The sequence below is a fragment of the Vipera ursinii genome, assembly GCF_947247035.1.
Source record: "Vipera ursinii genome assembly, chromosome: 11".
Classification (NCBI taxonomy): Eukaryota; Metazoa; Chordata; class Lepidosauria; order Squamata; family Viperidae; genus Vipera; species Vipera ursinii.
The window spans coordinates 9,421,814-9,444,566 of record NC_139524.1 but is presented as its reverse complement, the minus strand read 5'-3'; the positions used below and the strand labels follow the sequence as shown (position 1 = coordinate 9,444,566).

Below are 22,753 nucleotides of genomic sequence, written 5' to 3'. Positions count from 1 at the left end.
TTATAACCCACTAGACAATTCCTTCTGCTTCCTCCTATTTTATTTAAGGGGATGCAACTCCAGTGATACTTACTGGTGTGATAGCCTACAAGTGGTGAGTTGCCAGTTTAGAGAGAAAGAAAATGTCCCTTTGTTTCAATATACATGTCTTTTTAGTCCTCAGAAAGGAGCGCTATTATTGTTGTTTTATATAGTGAGTCAAATCCCAGCTTAAACACACAGGTCAAATATCAAATATAGCTTGATATAGCTTGGCTGTCATTCACAAAATCTTACAAAATGCAGTTGGATGTTAGATTCCCTCCAGAGAATAGGACAACTGCTTAGGAAGTATTTCTTTATTGTACATAGGCTACACTGATCAGCTGATGGATTCTGAATGGGTGGAAGAAATGCTAAGGGATTATATCCAATCATGCTTCACCTCCTTTTTCTGCGTGGACCCTATGAAGAGAGGTCTTCTGCTGCCCTTTCTCACTTGCCCTCATCCTGTCTGTTGGAGATTATAGCAGGGTGGGGTCCTTGGTGCTCTCTGAGCTGGGTGGTTTTCTTGCAGATGTTTCATTACCCAACTAGGTAACATCATCAGTGCTAGAAGAGAATGGGGTGTGCAGAGAGGAGGAGGAAGAGGAGGAGGAGGAGGAGTATGGGGTCCTTGGTATTCTCTGAGCTTGGTAGTTTTCTTGAAGATGTTTCACTACCCAAACCTAGTAGCATCAGCTTTGGTAGCAAGAAAACAGCCAAGCTCAAAGAACACCAAGGACCCCTCATTCCAATCCTGACCTACAAATAGTCTCCTTTATTGGTACAGTAGCATGTTTACATTCTCTACATTCTTTTTCTCCAGTCTAGATAATTCCACAAGTTAGTCTGGGATTTTCCTCCAGCCAAAGGAGCCCTGATGCTTGGAGCAAGTCACACATGAATTGACCCTGTGTTCTTGTTCTTGAAAGTATCAGTTCTCGGTGGGACAGATTAATAGGCTTTACACTGTGCCTGGTGATAGCCGAGACTCCTCTGCCCTGTTGAATAGAACATATTTGTGTACTGCCATTCAGAACCGGCTTGCTTTTTAGGTGGTTTTACAGCAACTAAAAATTATTTTATTTCAGGTCCGTCAAATTTCAGACTGACCTTTGGCCCCCCTCTTTTACTCAAATTGAAACTCGGAAGGTGAAGTTTGGGGTTGTGCTAGCAGGGAAACTGCCTTCCAGTCATTGTTTAAAGCTGTTGGAAATTTGATAATTTTGGCCTATCTAATCCTCTTGTTCTATAGCCCACTGTTGAACGAGTGGCTGCAAGATGGTGGTGGGCAGAGTCATACAATCATGGAATCATAGGGTTGGAAATCTTCTAGTCCAATCCCTGCTCAAGGCAAGACTCCTTATACCATCCTGGTGGCGCAGTGGTTAGAGTGCAGTACTGCAGGCTACATTGCTGACTCCTGGCTGTCAGCAGTTTGGCAGTTCGAGTCTCACCGGGCTCAAGGTTGACTCAGCCTTCCATTCTTCCGAGGTCAGTAAAATGAGGATTCAGATTGTTAGGGACAACATGCTGACTGTAAACTGCTTAGAGAGGGCTGTAAAGCACCATGAAGCGGTATATAAGTCTAAGTGCTATTGCTATTAGTATTGTAGGCTGATTCTACCCACTGCCAGCAGTTCAATCTTGACCAACTCAACGTAGACTCAGCCTTCCATCCTTCTGAGGTCAATAAAATGAGGACTCAGATTGTTTGGGGGCAACATGTTGACTCTGTAAACTCTGTAAACTGCTTAGAGAGGGTTGTAAAGCACTGTGAAGCGGTATATAAGTCCAAGTGCTATTTTTTGTGACCTTCCAACAAGCAGAGACGATGGGAAAGTCAGATTCATTTAACAGCCGTGTTACTAGCTTAACCACTGCAGTGATTCCCTTAACAACTGTGGCAAGAAAGGTTGCAAAATGGGACAAAGCTCACTTAACAACTGTCTTCCTTAGCAACAGAAATTTTGGGCTCAATCATGGCCATGATTCAACGACTGCCCGTACTGAGCTCCAAAGCACCTGAAGGCAGGACAAGTAGCAACGGATGGAAACTAAACAAGGAGAGAAATTACCTAGAGAACACTAAGGAAGAATTTCCTGACAGTGAGGACAATTAACCAGTGGAACGGCTTGCCTTCAGAGGTTGTGGGTGCTCCATCACTTTTAAGAAGCGTATGGACAATCATTTGTCCAAATGGTATAGAGCGGGGGTCCCCAACCTACAATCTCCAGCCCGCTATTGGTTTGTGGCCCCTTGGGAACCAGGCTGCGCAAGTGGCAGGTGAGCGCGCGAGGCTCCATTTGCACAAGCGGCAGGAGCACATGCAAAACTATCCCCTCTCTGCCCCCCCCCACCGTGCCACCATCACTAGTCCACAGAGCCAGAAAGGTTAGGGATCTCTGCTTTCCTGCCTGAGCAGGGACTTGGACTAGAAGACCTCTAAGATCCTTCCAGCTCTGTTCTTCTGTTAACAATCATGTTATTAACTTAGATTTCCACAGTTACAACTGGGGCAAAACTCATTTGACAGCTGTCTCGCTTAGCAATGGAAATCTTGAGCTCAGTCACGGTCATAAGGCTGATGTGGTGGGATTCAGCCAGTTTGCACCAGTTTGGCAAAACCGATAGCTAATTTTTGGTTGCCCAGGCCCAGAATGGACTTCCAGAAGCGGCATCCACACAGAGAACCAGTTGTTCACATATTTGAATCCCACCACTGGTCATAAGTCAGTACTTCGGTTTATGTTGTGGTTTGTAAACACCGGCGGCTTTAAGCTAAGACCAATCCAGAATATGTCTTGCATTGTAGCTTTTTTCTTTTCTGAGAAAGAAGTCAGTGGGGGGTGGAAATGTTCTTGTTTTCTTTGCTACCCAGCTTTCATGGCTTGCCCAAGGGATGCCCATTCTGAAACCTCCAGTCCGAGACCCTGTCTCTTCTGATGTCTTCTACAAAGAGGTCTGCTCTTTGAAGTGGCCATCCCAAAAACACGATGGTTTTATAGCTATGGCAAAGTGGAGGGTGGGGTGTTCTACGGAGGCCAGCATACCTTTATCCCATGCGCAGTTCTATGCGCCTTAAAGACTAACAGATTTATGGCGACATCGGTTCGTGCAGCCAACAGCCCCATTTTGTCTGGCTGAGAGCAGCGCTTTAAAGTTTAATCTGTGCAAGCTGAGGCTGCAATAAATCTGGCATTGTTGAAGGGCCTGTGTTGGCTTGCCTGATAAGGGAGTCCCTTGTGGAATTGTTGTCTTTGTAGGTGTCAAGAGTAACCAAACATTAAAGCCGGCCTTATCTTAACTGATGGAGATCATCCTAGTTTGGGCAAAGTGTAGGAAGCCTTCTACTTCTTTTAAGTCATCACACTTGTGCCAAAAGAGACCCGCTGGAAATCCAGTTGTTGAGGACTGGGCTCTGCTTGGTGGCAAGCCATGTCCATCATGCTCCTAAAGCTCCAATCTCTCTCTCTCTCTCTTTTTAACGTTCTGCCCTTTCATTGCCTTCATATTTCCGTTGTCTTCTGTTGTTCTTTTTTGCCCAGAGCTGAGTACATTTACCGTTCAATAAACACGAAGAGGATACTAATCCATCCTTCCTGTTTTCCCCATCTCTTGAAAGCTGTGAGCCATCAGACGTTTTTATGGCTTACACTGTGGGAAGTGGCTGATTTATTCCTTCTCTTTTCCTTTTCCTTTTTTTTTTTGGAACTTCAACTTCTCCCTGATAATCTATCAATTCCCTTTTTAGCTTGGCGGAAGGTTTCTCAAGCCTTACTGGAATTGTAAGGTCTGCTTTGAGCTGCTGGGGAGTTCAGATAATGGCAGGGATGTATGCAAAGGAGGGATTTAAAACAAAAGTCAGGATGAGAGTCACAGACACGGATTCCCTTGACTTTTCAGCCACAACTGGGACCGGAATTTAGGTGGCTAAGCAAGGCAGTTCAATGTTGTTGTTAGTTGTGAAGTCGTGTCTGACCCGTCGTGACCCCATGGACAATGTTCCTCCAGGCCTTCCTGTCCTCTACCATCTTTTGGAGTCCATTTAAGCTCATGCCTACTGCTTCAGTGACTCCATCCAGCCACCTCATTCTCTGTCCTCCCCTTCTTCTCTTGCCCTCAACCTTTCCCAGCATTAGGCTCTTCTCCAGTGAGTCCTTCCTTCTCATTAGGTGGCCAAAGTATTTGAGTTTCAACTTCAGGATCTGGCCTTCTAAAGAGCAGTCAGGGTTGAACTCCTCTAGGACTGACCGGTTTGATCGCCTTGCAGTCCAAGGGACTCGCAGGAGGCTTCTCCAGCACCATAGTTCAAAGGCTTCAATTCTTTGGCACTCAACTTTTCTTATGGTCCAACTTTCACTGCCATACATTGCAACTGGGAAGACCATAACCTTGACTATATGCACTTTTGTTGACAGGGTGATGTCTCTGCTTTTTAGTATGCTATCTAGATTTGCCATGGCTTTCCTCCCCAGGAGCAAGCATCTTTTAATTTCTTGGCTGCAGTCCCCATCTGTGGTGATCTTGGAGCCCAGGAAAGTAAAATCTGTCACTACCTCCATTTCTTCCCCATCTATTTGCCAGGAATTGAGAGGGCCAGATGCCATGATCTTGGTTTTCTTAATGTTTAGTTTCAGCATCCAATTTTGTGCCCCCCTTTTTTATATATACCATGGTTGTTAAACGAATTATTACAGTTGTTAAAATTGTTACATTTGTTAAAATCAAAGCTCCCCCTTTGATTTTGCTGGAAGGTTGGAATGGCAACCGCATGACTCCAGGATTCTGCAACCATCATAAATACACACAGGGTTGCCAAGCAAACAAATTTTAATCATATGGCCCTGTGGATGTTGCAACAGTTGTATGTGAGAGGACCAGTTGTAAGTCACTTTTTATGGCTGTTGTAACTTTGAACAATTGTTGAAAGTCAAATACTACCTCTAATTGGGGGCTGCCCTCCCCCCCCAAAATACGCTTCTCCCCTATATGTCCCCAGTTCAAAAAAGTTGGCTCACAGTGCCTTAACTCCAAGCAGGGGTTCTTGCGTATGGATCACAGTTTGTGTGATTTGTAAACTATGATTTGTGGTTTAGGGTACAGATGTACAACTTGAGGCCCAGGAAAGGAAAAATATGAATGCACTGGAAATAATCCTATGAATTTATTTGCTTAATGTAATATACTTATGGTGGTGGTAAGTGCGCCATGGGAAGACCTGAAAAAGCAGGTCTTTTGTTGAAATCATCAGGGGGAAAATTCATTTAAGAGCTGATAATGACTTCCTAGCACCTAATCAATCAATCAATCAATTGCATGAGATAGCTACACTGCCTTGTTACTGTGCTTTTAAACCCAACCCAATTAGGATGTCAACAATGGTTCAATAATCCTAGATTTATTGTGCAATGTAACCATGACCTTTAGATGTTTCAGAGAAAGTGAAGTAAAGAAGATGGGGGTGTTCTGAATTTAATCCACCCTGTGGAGGTGAAAGGAGAAGGAAAAAGCTAATTCTTCTCCTTGTCAGACTCTCCTCTTTGCCATCTAGTCAGAAAAAAAGTTAATTCAAATAATAAGAATCTAAGAGCTCTAATTAACAGTTTTTATCAGAAGGAAAGTTATGCTTGCAGCACAAGAATTACAGTAAGTACTCTTATTTTCAAATGAGGAATCAAGCTTAATGTAAAAGAGAGTTTTGACTTTTCTGTTGGCAATTTATCAATCAAGGATGCTTTCAGACCCAAAGCTTTTTGTATTGATACGAATTGAGAGAAAGTAATGGCTACGAATCCCCACTTTTTTTTTTAATTGATAAAGGCAGGGATTCTTAACCGTAACTTTCTCTCAGTCCATATTTGTTTCTTTCGGTGGAGGGTTACAGTATTGCATTTTTTGTCTCTGCTCAATGTCATAATTTTATTTGCTTTTTATTGTGTTTCAAATATAAATTCTTTAATCCTTTTACACAGTTGGTTATCTTGATCTGAACCAAGTTCAGTGCTGGTTGAATTCTGATCAGTGAATGGCAGTGAAGACTGCTACAATTCTCGCTGAATGAGTTTCGGACAGTTGCGTATTTTTGACTGATCACCAAAAACTAAGGATCAAACCTGGAGAGCATTTTGATGAGAGATTATCAAGAAATACCGGGGCTATAGATAGACCAAAATATCCTGGAGGAAAACATTTGCCAACCAGTTCCTCCTTGTTGCTGAGAAAACGGCAAAGACCTGCCCTTGAAATCAATGAGAGTTGAGCTCAACTGGAAAGAGAATTAGCTAAAATGGGTTTGGCATGTTTTTGAGCAGCACGATTAATCGCGAATTCAGAAGTTTGGTTTCCGGGAGAGACGTTATGCTAAAGTTCGACACAAATTTTGTTTTGTGCATCCTAATATTGGAGAATCTCAGCATTGGGGTTGTTTATAACCAGAGATCTTCTTGTGTAACCAGTCCTTACAAACCTGTGTTCTATTAGCAGACCAAGTAGTTCTGCCTTACTTGTAGCGGAAGATCTAAATTTTCTAAGATCCGTTTAGCTTATTACTTGGTTCGCTGCAAGCTTTTCCAGTTTTTCCATTACTATGAGGTCTAGAGCCCTTCATTAAATGAGACAAAACCACAACTCCCAACTCCCAACTGCAGACTTTTGCAACCCCGTTAGCTTTATTTATGTCTACGTACTTTTATTTCCTAATGGGTGAATGTAGATGCGTTTGTGTTTAGTGAGTTGAAACTGTCTGGTATGTTTCTTTTTACCCAACCAATTATGTTCAGAGGAACATAGACTCTGGCCTTGAACCTCTGGCAGCAATTATAGAAGTAAGGCTTCTGCACAATGTTGGTTTGAATTCAGCTCAGAGGAAGGTTTTACTTTTGGGTTGTTTTTTTTTTGTTTTTTTGCAAAACTATATTCATTCTGTACTAGGGGGATAATGTAGTAAAGCTGTGGCTGTAATTAACTTTTTCTTTTGATTATTTTTTTCTTGAGGAAAACTATGTGTCGAAAGAAAAAAAATGAAATCTTTTAAAACTAAGCATTGGCCTTTGCACTTAAAACAACATTACGACTAAGATTACCCTTGGCTGCCCTTTCTCCTAAAAGTGCTGCCACCCGTGCCAACCCTCTAAACTGTGATAAATAATCAGTCGTTCCTCTGTATAGAAAAAAAAATGAATCAAGCTGCTAGAATTTTCTGAGACTGGTTCATGTATATTTATTTCTTCCTTCCTTCATTCAAGGCTAAGCGCTTTCTTTTTAATATTATAGTATCTGTCAGTTGGGCTGCATTGTTCTCTATAAAAAAAAATCATCATAAATTCAAGGAGGACTTTGGCCCTGATCCAGCAGGCTAAGCTGTTGCCTGGTTCCCATTTCATTTGGAAGAGACCCGGGCAGCTTTCTGGTGGACGTTGTCCCTGCTTATTCCTTTCCAGGAGAGTCCCGTCAGCTATAATATAATATAATAACAAACCTTTATTGTCAAAGTACAACATGTGTACATTGAAATTAGCTGAGCCTTCCCCCCCCCCCCCGTGCTCTCTCCCCCCAACACACAGTGACAACAAACCCTCCATCCTACCACACCATGTGAACCAACTACAACACACACCGGCCTCCCAAGTCAATTCCGCATAAGTTCACAGAGATTATGTCCCATTTAAATGCCTAACAGCCCACGGATAAAAGCTATTTTTCAGCCTGTTGGTATGGCTGGCTATACTCCTATATCTCCTACCGGATGGTAGGAGAGTAAAGAGTTACCGTCCAGGGTGTGAGTCATCCCTGAGAATCTTCCTCACTCTTCCAAGGCAACGAGCCATGTCATCCAGTGTCCAGACTTATCAGAAGAAAGTAATTCACCCCATATATTTCCATAACCAACTTATGCCTCGCTGTGAAAATGTTCCATCTGCCTTTGGGCTTGTAATGTATTCCCTCCCCTCCTCCTCCTCCCCCCCACCTTTGTTTATTTTGCAAGGTGTTGCCTGCAGTGTGCCAGAATTACGCACAAAACAATCCTCTCCTCTTAGAGACAGCTCCATCTCATTACAGTCCAGCTGTGGACTTGGCCCGATATGAGTATCCATGGCTTGGTAACTTTCCAGTTGCGCTATCGTAATGTTTTGTATCTTGAGGCCAATCCTGAAGGTAAGGCGGAAGCACCAGCTGGTTCAGGATTCATTCCGATGTGGATTGATTTTGTCCTGGATAGTTATCTAGGTTATCTCAGTGACCAATCCCTCCAAAAACAGCCATTCACGCTCCGGGCATCACTTTGAACTAAAGCCTTTTTGATTGCTGTCCTTTGCACCTGTACAAAGAGCCGTCCCGCCAACCCATTTCTTTTGTTCTTCGTTTTTTAAACCTCTTGGTGGATTCCCTTTTAGGCATCCGTATGCTAGATGGTGACGTGACGGATGTGGTGGAAGCCAAAGCGATCGGTGCCAAGCCAGACTATATCCATGTCTACAGTGCTAGTTGGGGTCCAGATGACGATGGCCGCACGGTGGATGGACCTGGTCCTTTGGCCAAGCAAGCATTTGAACACGGCATTAAAAAGGTGTGGGGAAAATGCGATGTGGTGTAGCCTACCTTTCCCCCCCCTCTTCTTATGAGTGGGGGAGCTTTATTGCGCTTCTCCAGGTTCTGTTCACCGTTTCGCATCCAACGATACGATCCAATGATAGAAATCAACCTTCTTAAAACCAGAGCTAGACATCCCGCAACCTCCTTCATTTCTCTCCTGCAATTTTGAACGTAGATGTGGAATCCAAAACCTGTTGCTCCTTTTCCTGTCTGTGGCCAATCCACTCAGTTTTCTTGTGGGACGAAGGCTTGAGATGGTAGTATCTCCAAGCATGGCCTTTGAGAGGCAGAGCCTTGGTGGAGCAGTGGGCTGATGCCTCCTTAAGTAACACCAGCTGCCTGCAATTAGTGCAGGTTCGAGTCCCACCAGGCTCAAGGTTGACTCAGCCTTCCATCCTTCCGAGGTAGGTAAAATGAGGACTCAGATTGTTGGGGGCAATTAAGCTGACTTTGTAATAATGCCGCTGGGGGGGGGGAAAGCCCTAATAAGCAGGCATATACATAGAATGAAGGCTATTGCTAAGCGCATTGATTTGTGCTTTAAATTGTAAGCCGCCCTGAGTCTTCGGAGAAGGGCGGGATATAAATGGGATTTTTTAAAAAAAGTCCCACTGCACACAATAAAAAATTCCTTAGGTTCAGTCACATGTATTTGTGCCACCCTGGTGACAGTGGGAATGTGATCATTTGCACAAGTTGTACAGGGAGAATAAAACTTGGCAAATGCTTCTTCCCTGAAGTTAAGTTCAGTGAACATTGTTCGTACTTGATAAGAGATTTAGTAATCCAGGTGAAGCTGTCAGTTCCCTTCCCAACCCTTTTTCTTCCTTCCCAATGCCTTAGGGCCGTGGAGGACGAGGTTCTATTTTTGTCTGGGCTTCTGGAAATGGTGGCCGAGAAGGGGACCATTGCTCTTGTGATGGATACACCAACAGCATCTACACTGTCTCTGTTAGTAGTACCACCGAGAATGGGAACAAGCCATGGTATTTGGAGGAGTGCGCCTCTACCCTTGCTACAACCTATAGCAGTGGGGCCTTCTATGAACGGCAGATTGTAAGTAAACAGAATAAAACTCGGAAGGAGGACTTTGCTTGGCTTCTGTTTTGCAAAGCCATGCAGTCTCCTACTTGTAAAGAATGAAACTTTGCACTGTTTATGTGATATAAGAGCCTTGGTGGAGCAGTGGGCTAATGCCTCCTTAAGTAACACCAGCTGCCTGCAATTAGTGCAGGTTCGAGTCCCACCAGGCTCAAGGTTGACTCAGCCTTCCATCCTTCCGAGGTAGGTAAAATGAGGACCCAGATTGTTGGGGGCAATTAAGCTGACTTTGTAATAATGCCGCTTGGGGTGTGTGTGAAAGCCCTAATAAGCAGGCATATACATAGAATGAAGGCTATTGCTAAGCTTGTAAGCCACCCTGAGTCTTCGGAGAAGGGCGGGATATAAATGGAATTAAAATAAATAAATAAATAAATAAAAATATTACGTGGACGGTCCAGTAACAGAAAAAGCTTCTGCATGCATGTTGGGTACATCGTCCAGCTGGTGAATGACTATGGAAGCAACACAGAGCACACTGATGAGTTAAATTGCATATGTGCCACAACTGAACAATATTAATAGTGTTGCCTTTGCTGTGGGAAGCCAAAATTCAGTAAAAAAAATATTTTACACAAGAATATGGAGTCACCATGCTTCTAGACTCCATAACTGCTTAAAGAGAATTTATTTTGGGGGGGGGGATTACTCAGGTCCATGTTAGTCCTCCTTGTTGACAGTCAGATCATAGAGGAAAAGACTAGTTCCGATTTCTTTTCCACATTTTTGCTCTGTGGACACCCAGTCTTACTAAACCTCAGTTCAGATTGTTTCATGTGCCCCACATTTTGTTTTTTAAAAAAGAAAGAATGAAAAGACCTACTAAGGAAGCCAAAGAGCCATTGCTATCTTCTTGAGCCTGGCCATTTATGGTTGCACAAAATCTGGGCTACACAATGCGATTTGAATGTTGTTTCTCCCTTTTCAGTTCAACCGATAGTTACATTAGCTTTCTTCTTAGGTGACCACAGATCTGAAGAAACATTGCACAGATGGCCACACGGGGACTTCTGTTTCTGCCCCTATGGTAGCCGGGATCATTGCTCTAGCCCTGGAAGCCAAGTAAGGATTCAATTCACCCTCTTGTCTAGACATTACTTGTTAAAGGTAGAAAAGATAAGAAGACATTATGTTAAGGAATGCCGGCGAGTTATTCCCAGGGGAAGGGCATTCTCTGTGGGTGCGCCTGCCCTACGGAACCAACTACCCACGGAACTTAGGACTGCCCCCAACCTTCGCTCATTTCGCCGGGACCTGAAAACTTGGCTCTTTGATCTGTTTGGTCCAGACTGTGGGGTTGTTAATTTAACTGGGTTTTAGATTTACTCTTGGGGCTTGAATTTAATTTAATTGTTTTAATTGATTTTAATTTTTGTATTTCATGGTTTTAACTGCCCTGTAAACCGCCCTGAGTCCTACGGGAATAGGGCGGTATACAAATTCAATAAAATAAATAAAAATAAATAAATAATCCAGGTTCTGGATGGTAGAGAGGCCTGCTGAGCTGGTCCCCTATAAACATTTTTAGAATGAGTTCTCTGCCATTCTCTCTCTCTCTCTCTCTCTCTCTCTCTCTCTCTCTCTCTCTCTCTCTCTCATTTGAATGTGTTATTTCTTGCAAAGGCAATTTCCTTCTTTGTTTGCTCAATATCTTCTGATATTCAAAGAAATGCACTCTGTAATCTTGATAACAGCAGAGATTCATATTTGCTCATAGCCTGAAGTTGTCTTGGAAGTCATAAGATGAGGGCATAAGAATCTTGTTTCAAGATAGCAGTGATGGTTTTTCTCTGACCTGAGGTCTTCCAGATATACTGGGACTACCATTCTCAGATTTCTGGAAGTTGAAGTCCACTACATTTGGAAAACGCCAGACTGAAAAAGGTGGCTTCCTCCAGGCTAAGCAGAAGAGGGCTGGCGTGCACCTTAGATATCTAAATTAAACATAAGCCTTTTCTTAAAATAAAAATGGGCAAAATCTCATGAGATCCTGGAATCTGGAATCTTTGCATGAGGTTTTGGATGAGACTGATGACATCCACAGAGATTTGGAGGCATTTTTAAATGTTTCTTGAAGTTTTGGTCCATGCCTTTCCTGCTGTGAGACATTAACCAGTGATAATGGAACGTACTGGAACGATACCTCGAGATAATTGTCTTGACCGAGAAACTCATGATCTTGCATTAGCTAAGCTTGTGAGGAGCCCCTAAAAACCTGGGTGAGACTGCCTTGTCCCTCACTTTCCATGGAAATGAGTTTCTATGATTATATTAAAACTTAGTCGCTTTTGTTTAGGCTCAAACTTTTTCACCTTGTTTTATTTTAAAGAGGAAGGGGAAGAGAATGATCTCCAAGCTATCTCTGCTAACTGTTTTTAATACTTCCATGCTGTGACTTTGGCTTTCAGTGCTAATGCATTGTTAATTGCTGTGACTCACAGTGGCAGAGATGGGTACATTGGTTTGTTTGTTTCGCGTTATAATATCGAAGATGGGAATTTCCCCCCCCCCCACTATTACGATGAAAGAAATTGAATTGTCTCACAAGTATAAGCACAAGCACTGGCACCTTGGGTTTTAAGATTGGAATTTTCAAAACTTGATGCGTGTCTAGGACACACGGGGACCTCCAGATTGCTTGCAAATAAGATGGGGGAATCTAGGTCTGTAAATGTTGAAATGATTTAGGCCTTTGATGTAAAACACTCCATTAAATGCTCAATAACAAATACGTTATAGCAATGTTACATGTTCAGTGTTTCCTCTTTTTTTTTGCCAGAGAGACAATCAGCAGGCATTTTGTTCTTAATGCTCTGATTCTTAAAAACCCGTATATATGTATTTATGTACATAACGCATAGGTGCATAGGAGACATTTTAAGAAAGGCCTGCAAGGGAAATGCAATAACCAAAATGGCTTTTTACCCCAGATATTATTTTATTTATTTGCTTAAAAGACTTCTATTGCTGCCTGTATTCCAGCCACAACCCTGCGTGGCTCATGAAATACTAAAACCAGCAAAGAATTCCAAACAATCACAATAAAAACCTATGGCACCCTGGGGCAACACTCTCCACCATATCAAAGTAACATCTGACCAAGCTCCAGGCTAACATTGCCCAAATGCCTGGGTGAAGAGCCAGGTGTTTCAAGGTTTCCCAGAAGCAAGGAAGCTGGGGGCTAGTCAGATTTCAGGAAGAAGGATGTTCCACATGGCAGGGGTAGTAGCTATGGAGAAAGTGGGTTTTTTAGATTCCAATAATGGCAACATTTAGAGAGTGTTAATACAGAGGGAGGAAGGAAGGAAGGAAGGAAGGAAGAACAGAGGAAGGGAGAGGTTAATAACAGGAAGGGAGGGAGATGGAAAGAAGGAAAGAAGGACAAAGGGATAGAGAGGGAGGGAGGGAGGGAGGGAGGGAAGGAAGGAAGGAAGGAAGGAAGGAAGGAAGGAAGGAAGGAAGGAAGGAAGGAAGGAAGGAAGGTATAGCTTGCCCATCCTATCTAACCAGGTAGACTTTGGCTTTTATGTCCACTTACTCAACACCTTCTGAACTCTTAGTTTATTTTCTGTCACCTTAAGGAGTTTGCTGAAGTCCAAATCTGTTCAAGAAGAGCACCCGTCGTACTTAGCCATTAGTTGGCTGAAAATGATTGGTTTTGTAATGCAATGTTTGATTTTTTTGTTTGCTTGCTTATTTTATTGATTTGTGACCTATCTTCCTGTTCATATAGTGAAGAGGAATATACTAACGAGAGAGAGAGAGAGAGAGAGGGGGGGGGGGAGAGAGAGACCTTTTTTAGATGTTTTGAACCAACCTTTTGAAATTATGAGTTTGCAACTACCTTCAAGAAGTGATGAATGAACAGTTTCTTGAAGTCCTTTCGGAGTTGCCCCCTGAGCCTGTTGCGAACGTGGCTGCAATGTAATGCTCTTCAGTGACAGGGTGCATGATGTTAATTTGCCACAAATCAGCATTCCTGCTCAAGGAAACAATGCAGCATTTTGTATGTGGTTTGTCTGCAGTGGACAGCCAAAGCTTTTAAGTGCCTCTGTTTCTACCCACTTTCCTACAAATAAAAAACTAGTCTGTGAGGTTGTGCTTTTGTCAGATTTCTTTTCCTTAAGCACACACACACACACACACACACACACACACACCTCTAGGGCATTTTTATATAGAGGAAGATTTAGGATGTCAGAACGCGCTCTACCTGTGATGCATCTCCTTCTGTTGTCATCTCAGGACTGTTTTTATTCCTCTGTAATCAGGACTCCAGCTTACAGCATCCTAGTCGCTGCAGGGAAGGGTTTTTTTTTCAGCTCATTGACCAGAAGCTTTTAGATAGCTATTGGCTGAAATTGAATAATATTTCTGCCCCAGTGCTTCGCTTTGGCTGAATCCTTCTAGAAGTCTACCTCTAGAATCTGCAAGATATGACCTGAATTCTACCTGTACATTTATTTCTCTGTCTTTTTTTGGTGTGCTTTTTTAGCCCTTTGCTGACATGGCGAGATGTGCAGCACCTGCTTGTGAAAACATGCCGGCCGGTCCACCTCTTGGCTCCTGACTGGAAAACAAATGGAGCTGGACGGCGAGGTGAGATTTCGGATAGATTGTGGGTTGGATGGTATTTGGTTTACTTGAGCAAAAAGGGAAGGTGAGGTTCATTCCGCTCTTGAAAGGGAGCCACTAGGAATTAGACATGCTTAGCCTACAAGGAGAAGGCCTAGGGCAGCCAAGATAACATCATCCAGTCTTTGAAGGGTTGCCACGGGGAAGAGAGAGTTGATTTATTCGCCATAACACCTGAAGGCAGGACAAAAAGCAATGAGGAGGGAAGCTCCTCAGAGGAAGACCCAAGCTGGAACTAAGGAGGAATTTCCTGAGAGGGAGAACGATTAATCAGTGGGATAGCTTGTCTCCCAGAGTTGTGGATGCTCCATCACTGAAAGTTTTCAAGAAGAGACTGGACAACCATTAACCTGAATGGTATAGGGCAGGGGTGGGGAACCTCGGCTCTTTTATGACTTGTGGACTTCAACTCCCAGAATTCCTGAGCCAACATGGCTGGCTCAGGAATTCTGGGAGTGGTGAACCTTGGCTGTTTTATGACTTGTGGACTTCAACTCCCAGAATTCCTGAGCCAACATGGCTGGCTCAGGAATTCTGGGAGTGGTGAACCTTGGCTGTTTTATGACTTGTGGACTTCAATTCTGGGAGTTGAAGTCCACAAGTCATAAAAGAGCCAAGGTTCCCCGCCCAAGGTAGGATATCCTGCTTTGGGCCAGGGATTGAACTACCTTTCAGTGGCACTGGAAAAAAAGTGAGGTACACCCAATTCTTGTCACAGCATCCTCACAGTCACATGACAGCGCTTGGCAATCAGCATGTAGTTATGACACTTCAGCATCCCAGGGTCACAGGATCACCATTTATGAATACCAGCTTTTTTCTGACAAGCAAAGCCAATGGGGGGAAGCCAGGTTTGTTAACCTCCCTATGATACATCTAAGAGTTCCACAACATGACAAAAAAAAGGTCGTAAAAATAGGCACAACCCACTTTGCTTAGCAGCAAAGATTCCGGTCGTAAGTTGAGACTACATAGTGATGAAGGGGAACTCATGTTCTAATCTAACCCCAGAAATTTCCCCGGCTGATTCTGAATCTTCATTCTGTCTCAACACAACCCATCTGACAGGTTGTTCCAGTGTTGGGATTCAGATAGGGGAACAATTGGTTCTCTGCGTGGATGCCACTTCCGGAAGTCCATTATGGGCCTGGGCAACAAAAAAATAGCTACTGGTTCTGTCGAAGTGGTACGAATTGGATGAATCCCACCACTGGGTTGTTCTGGAAAAAAAAATATATCCAAGGCAAGGAGGGCTACCTTCATCTCCTGAAGGAAAGGTGGGCAATAAATTGTCAGAAATGATAAATGAATTGCAGTATTCATATGAAGGGAGGGGGGCGTAGGAGGCGAAAGCACATAGCTGTGCGTTTCTTAAGGAAATCACAGGAGACGGGGAAGGAAATGAAGTTGAAAAGCAGTTTGATTAATTTGCACGATGCAGGGCCGTATTCTTATACCATAAAAGAAAATATCGAAGGACCACAGAATCCCACTGTTATTCCCAAAGTTCCTAATAGCCCTCCTGGAGTGTGTGTGTGTGGGGGGGAGGCTGTTTTGGCTTCCCTGAGGCCAGGAACACACAGGGATATTTTTTTCCTTGAGGCGAAAAGCTAGCTATTTCAGTACAGCTGCCCTGATCTTCCCCCCTGCGATGGACTTATTAAATTACTTTTTTTTTTTTGCAGAAAGGGAATTCTAACCACATAGCACACAATGGTGGCTCACTGGGGTGGGGGCATGATCTGCATTTGCTTTGCTTTGATGGATGGGTGGATTGCTTTTCCACTGAAGAAAGAAAAGAAAAGAGGACAAGAACTTTTTTAAAAAAAGTTAAATCTAAAACAGGACCCTTCCCCACTTCAAAGTCAAAAGAGAGACTCAAAATAAATATTTGAGGACGGAGCTACTACCCACACATACAGATGGTCCCCGACTTACCACAGTTCATTTAATGACCGTCCAAAGTTACAACGGCACCGGAAAAGTGACTTATGACCGTTTTTCACCTTTACAAACCGTTGCAGCATCCCCCGTGATCACATGAACAAAATTCGGATGCTTGGCAACTGACTCGTACTTATGTCGGTTGCATTATCCCGGGGTCATGTGTTCCCCTTTTGAGACCTTCTGACAAGCAAGGTCAATGGGGAAGCTGAATTCACTTAACAACCATGTTACTGACTTAACAGGTGCAGTGACTAACTTAACAACAGTGGGAAGAAATGTCATAAAATGGGGCAAAGTTTGCTTAACAAGTGTTTCACTTACCAACAAAAAAGTTGGGCTCAGTTGTGGTTGTAAGTCAAGGACTACCTGTATATCTAGCCAGTTGTGGGATTCAAATACTGAATAACCGGTTCTCCTATTGAATGCAGGCCTGGGCCTCTGAGGCCTAGAACAAACTCTGGAAGTGGCATCCATGCACTTCTGGCAGACTATCCTAGGGATGGGATGGTTGGGGTAGGCTTGGTCCCCTCCTCAAGAAGCTGGAAGGTCTGACTGAACTTTTTTTAGTTCCACAAATTCTGTTGAAAAAAGGTGCCGGAATGCCGTTTTGTGCGTTCTATGACAAAAAAAAGTCCTGGAAAGAGGTATTCTAATTTCCCAGGGTTTTGTAATAACAAGCCTGGCTACAGGAATCTGTTTGGTTTCTTACATGTCTTTGGAAGTAGGAACAATAAACCCGCAGGATTTATTGTGAAACAAGTTTGAGGAGATTTTTCCCCATTTCTTCAAAAACACGCAGGTTTACAATCAATGTAAACATCCCTCGGTGGTTTAGAGACATAGAATTACAAAAATTGTAGAGTTGGAAGCAGTCCTAAGGATTTTTGACTTCATCGCTTTAAAACATAGACTGACAGGCTGGAAGGGACATTGAAGGTCTTCTAGTCAAACCTCCTTCAAGGAGAAGGGAAATTAATTCAACCATCCATGAGAATTGGCTGTCTAATCTCTTCTTACAAAGTTCCAAAATGGAGAAAACACAACTTCTGGAAGTAGACTGCTCCGTTGCTGTACATATCTTATCATCAGGAAGAATAGTTAAAAGGAATGATAGTAGAAAAACTACTGAATTTTATATATGTATATGTATATGTATATATGCATGTGTATATATATATATATATATATATATATATATATATATATATATATATATATATATATATATATATGTATATATATATATGTATATATATATATATATATATATATATATATATATATATATATATATATATATATATATATATATATAAAATGTTAAATGCTTGTTAACTATTTAGATTACCTCGCTAGGCCCCAAACATGGGACAAATCTTTATTTCCTGTTTCGGCCTAACCAAAGGCCATCCACAGGCAGTGACAGCTCATATTTGTGTAAATTTTAGATTGCTAACAAAGAATTAAAGGGAGACTGATATGCATTTCAAACTTGTTTGTTTTCATCAGTCAGCCATACCCTTCTGAGATTCGAACCTGGGCTGATTGCACATTAGGCAGTTGTTTTAACCTCTAGGCCACAAGCTCTATGTCACTTTGTTAGCTGAGAAGCAAGGGAGATATGTGTCAAATGCTTGTTAACTATTTAGATTACCTTGCTAGGCCCCAAACATGTATATATACATATATATGTATGTGTTAAGAATATATATGTATGTAATCTAAATAGTTAACAAGCATTTAACACATATCTCCCTTGCTTCTCAGCTAACAAAGTGAGATAGAGCTTGTGGCCTAGAGGTTAAAACAACTGTCTAATGTGCAATCAGCCCTGGTTCGAATCTCAGAAGGGTATGGCTGACTGATGAAAACAAATAAGTTTGAAATGCATATCAGTCTTCCTTTAATTCTTTGTTAGCAATCTAATTTTTTTTTACATATATACATATATATGTGTGTGTGTGTGTGTGTGTGTGTGTTTGTGTAAATTTTTTGATTGCTAACAAAGAATTAAAGGGAGACTTTAATTGGATGGCCTTGGGTTAGGCTGAAGCAGGCAATAAGATTTGTCCCGTGTTTGGGTCCTAGCAAGGTATTCTAAAATACTTAACAAACACTTCACACACACACACACACACACACACACACACACACACACATATGCAGGGTGGGCTCATGTTATAAAAAACAACACAAATACAACACAAAAAAATAGAAACACACGAGAATAAACAACATGGCAAATCCAGACTACCCTATCCAAACACATTTGACATATGAGAAACATATCTAACAACGGGGTTCTATCCAACCTACCCCAAAGTCTGGGAGGACCGCCAGGTCTTTTAGGATTTCTGGAATGTCAACCGTGGGAGTCATCTGGATTTGGGGGGGTGGGGGGAACCTTATTCCAGAAGGCAGGCATCACAACAGAGAATATGTTGCTTCTTACTTGTCGTGACTCTTTAAAGTAGGGGTGCTCAATTCCAAAAACTTTGTGGTCAGGACAAAAACAGAATGTCAGATAATTAACTGTAAACATACATTTAAATAAAATTACACTCAATGTAAAACATGTCATTAGTCTGACTACTCTCTGGGGGTATTTAATAAGATTTCCCTCCATGACTTTAGAAATTACCATTTGATGGGAACTTTTTTTGGGGAGGGATGGGGAAGCTGTAACTAAAGCTTTTGTGGGGGGTCTCCTAAGTGGTTTAAAGCCAGCTGAAGAAATTGCAAAGGCTTTTACTGCTGCAGCTCTGTGCAAAAGGAGCATCATGGAGTCAAGCGCGTTTCCGACGAGAGAGCTGAGCTGGTGGAACAAACTCCATTTTTATTCCTCATTTGTATTTCACCCTAAATCTCAGGATCGGATTCTTGAATTCCTTGGAGGCTTCTGATTCGAAAGCCACTCCGCTCCTCCCCAGCCCCTCTGGTGTTTTCCGGCATTAGAAGGCCACATCAGAATCCCTGTAGGTTTTTGCAGCCAGAGGTCTTGCGCATCCGTGATGTGTGGTAGGCCTACCAAGATCCTTCATGCTTCTGAGGACTGCTAATCCTCTTAGAGCCAAGCTTTAATCGGGGGGATATTTACAAGCACCCGTCTGTTTCAGCAGGCAAAAATAGCATTCGGAGACGGCTTAACTTTCTCTGAATTGATTTCTCTAACTTGATCTGAGAAATTCCTCTGCCTTTCCCCCACTCTCCCTTTTGTTGTTTTTCTTAGCTTTAGTTTTTTTTGCTGGAACCTTGACATTGTCCAGGTTCAGAATAAGCCCTTTGTCAAAATTACCTTCTGTGTTTATTTTCAGCGACTTTACAGTAATCCTTTAGTAAAACTATTCCAGGCTTCCGAGCAAGAATAGCCAGCTGATCCTGAAGGTTTTGACGACAAATGGAAGCAGACGGGCCTGTGGAGATAGGGAGTTGGGTGATGGATGCCCAGGAAAGAACTTTGCAAATATTTTCTAATGGATACGAAAGGCATGATTGTGCTACAGTTTGCTTTAAAAAAAATGAAAATTCTCCAGGTGGTTTTTTTTTGGACATTTGTTTGTCTTTAACATGAAGAAACATGACCAAAACAAGACATGCATTCACTTTAAACAACAGAATTGACCAATGGTGGGATTCAAATATGTGAACCACCGGTTCTCTGCATGGATGCCACTTCCGGAAGTCCATTCTAGGCCTGGACTTCAACAAAAAAATTAGCTACCGGTTCCGCTGAAGTGGTACGAACCGGCTGAATCCCACCACTGGAATTGACCCAGTTCAGGTTATTATTATGCTATTTTACTTTTCCCCGAGCTGGTGTTCTTCAGATTCATGATAATTCCTAGAATTTCTAGCTCAGCATAGTCTTTCCAGTGTGGAAAGTTTCTAATCATTTGTTAAGTATCTAAGCACAGTGTAAGAACGGCTTTGGCCTCACCACCACAATCCTAAGAGAGAAGGACAAGCAAATTGTCCCACTCTCTGTGGCTGAAGGTGGACTAGAACTTGGGTTTCACTACACCTAGTCTAAAAGGGACGCGGTGGCTCAGTGGGTTGGGACGCTGACCTTGTCGATCAGAAGGTCGGCAGTTTGGCAGGTCGAATCCTGAGTGCCGCATAGCAGAGTGAGTGCCTGTTACTCGTCCCAGCTTCTGCCAACCTAGCAGTTCGAAAGCACGTAAAAATGCAAGTAGAAAAATAGGGACCACTGCGGTGGGAATGTAACAGCGTTCCGTGCGCCTTTGGCGTCTAGTCATGACCACGGAGACGTCCTCGGACAAGCGCCGGCTCTTCGGCTTTGAAACGGAGATGAGCACCGGCCCCTGGAGTTGGAAACGACTAGCACGCATGTGCAGGGGAACCTTTACCTTTACATCTAATCTAGCACCTTCATCGTTACACCAAATTGGCTGTTGAGTTGATGGGCTGAGATTGGCCCAAAGTCATCCAATGTGTTTCTGTGGTTAAGAGTGGTTTAAAACCTGGATTTCTCTTCTTCTAGTTCAACACTTTCACCACTGGCATTTGGTTTTGGCAGAGAATTTAAGGAGTTGGAGGTCCAGCATATTCAGAGGAGACCTGTTTAGGAATTGCTGACTCATTTAATTTAGTATATAAACATGCAGAATAAATGATAGTAGTCAGCACAGCTGTCCAGAAAAAAACAAAAACAATAACATCCCAAATTATGAGTCACTTGGCATCATGTACACAATATATATTTTAAAACTAGCCTGTGGTTGCAAATGAGAGAGAGAGAGAGAGCAAACACCAAGGACTGCATAGTTAAATCCAAGGCTACATATATATTCTCTTCTATTGGATTCCTCATTTTGTTCATTTTTGAACTTCTCTTGCGATCATATGATCAATCCAATTTGTTTTGTACAGAGGTGGGAAATCTGAGGCCCTTTAGATCAGGGGTCTTCAAACTTAGCCCTTTTATGATTTGTGGACTTCAACTCCCAGAATTCCTCAGCCAGGCAAGCTGGCTGAGGAATTCTGGGAATTGAAGTCCACAAGTCATAAAAGGACCAAGTTTGAAGACCCCTGCTTTAGATATTGCTGAACTATATCTCCATTGGCCAGGCTAGCTAAGGATGCTTGAATTATAATACATTAACATCTGAGGGGTGTGGGCTGCATATTAAATATTCAGGATGTTTTTTTCCCCTTTACTGTTTAACAACATGACTTGTCAGAGGTTGAGATACTGTGCAAATAAAGCTTATTGCATGTGGAGAAGAAAGAAAAACCTTGAAACCAGAATGATATGGAAAATCGGGATACAAAAGGGAAAGGATCAAGAGAACATCTATAGAAAGAGATTCTCTCTAAAAAAAAACCTGCACAAAGCTCTTTCGTATTTGCAGATGAAATCCTTTCTTTACAAAACTGAAAAAATATATATTTCTTTTCTCAAAAAAACCAGTGAATCTCTGAGACACTTTTTTCTTTCCAGTTAGCCATTTGTATGGATTTGGCCTGGTAGATGCAGAATCTCTGGTTGTGGAAGCAAAGAGATGGAAAACCGTTCCTGCCCAGCACATCTGTGTGGGAACCTCAAATAAGAAACCTTGGTGAGTGTCACAAGAGTGCTCACATCTGGATGGATTGACTCTTTGATTATTTGCCCTTGTGTCAGTGCCAAGGGGCATAGCATCCTGCCCTCGGTGCGACTGCCGAGTCCCACGTCAAACTGTAGATCACAGTTTGTGACTGTGACTGGCTGTAAGTTGAGACCACAAACCGAGTAACGGAAAGGTGAGAAAGAAAGAAAAAAAAAGAGGGGAGAGGAAGCAGGGTGTGAAATAAACATAAACCTGCCCTAAGCACGTTTACCTTGCCATGTTTTGCAGGCAGGTCTCAGTTGTCAGTAACGAAATTGACACGACCTGGGAAATTGCAGGCTCTTTTAAATGCACACCTGTATCAAGTGGGCTGGAAATGTACTAGCAAGAAATGAAATGCCCCACACCTTTGTGGGATTTTTATTTATTTATTTATTTATTTATTTTATTTTAATTCCATTTATATCCCGCCCTTCTCCGAAGACTCAGGGCGGCTTACAAGCTTAGCAGTAGCCTTCATTCTATGTATATGCCTGCTTATTAGGGCTTTCACACACACCCCCAAGCGGCATTATTACAAAGTCAGCTTAATTGCCCCCAACAATCTGGGTCCTCATTTTACCTACCTCGGAAGGATAGAAGGCTGAGTCAACCTTGAGCCTGGTGGGATGCGAACCTACACTAATTGCAGGCAGCTGGTGTTACTTAAGGAGGCATTAGCCTACTGCTCCACCAAGTTCCTGCAAGTAGGTCCCTTTTCTTTTTAGCTCAAATGTAATTGCCTGGGCGTGGGACTGCTTTATGAGGTTGCTTTAACTCAGGGGTCTTCAGACTTGGCCCTTTTATGACACGTGGACTTCATCTCCCAGAATTCCTCAGCCAG

The 22,753-nt window shown here is 42.6% G+C and overlaps 1 protein-coding gene across 1 annotated transcript in view; it reads left to right on the top strand.

The window, feature by feature from the left end:
* PCSK6 (proprotein convertase subtilisin/kexin type 6) overlaps positions 1-22,753 on the top strand; it is a gene marked incomplete at its 5' end in the record, with an annotated part of 97,030 nt that overhangs the window by 37,268 nt on the left and 37,009 nt on the right. The window contains 5 exons of the mRNA XM_083371336.1: positions 8,419-8,591; positions 9,461-9,673; positions 10,680-10,780; positions 14,214-14,317; positions 21,762-21,879. Coding sequence (XP_083227462.1) covers positions 8,419-8,591; positions 9,461-9,673; positions 10,680-10,780; positions 14,214-14,317; positions 21,762-21,879 — 709 coding nt within the window. The remainder of the gene's footprint in view (positions 1-8,418; positions 8,592-9,460; positions 9,674-10,679; positions 10,781-14,213; positions 14,318-21,761; positions 21,880-22,753) is intronic.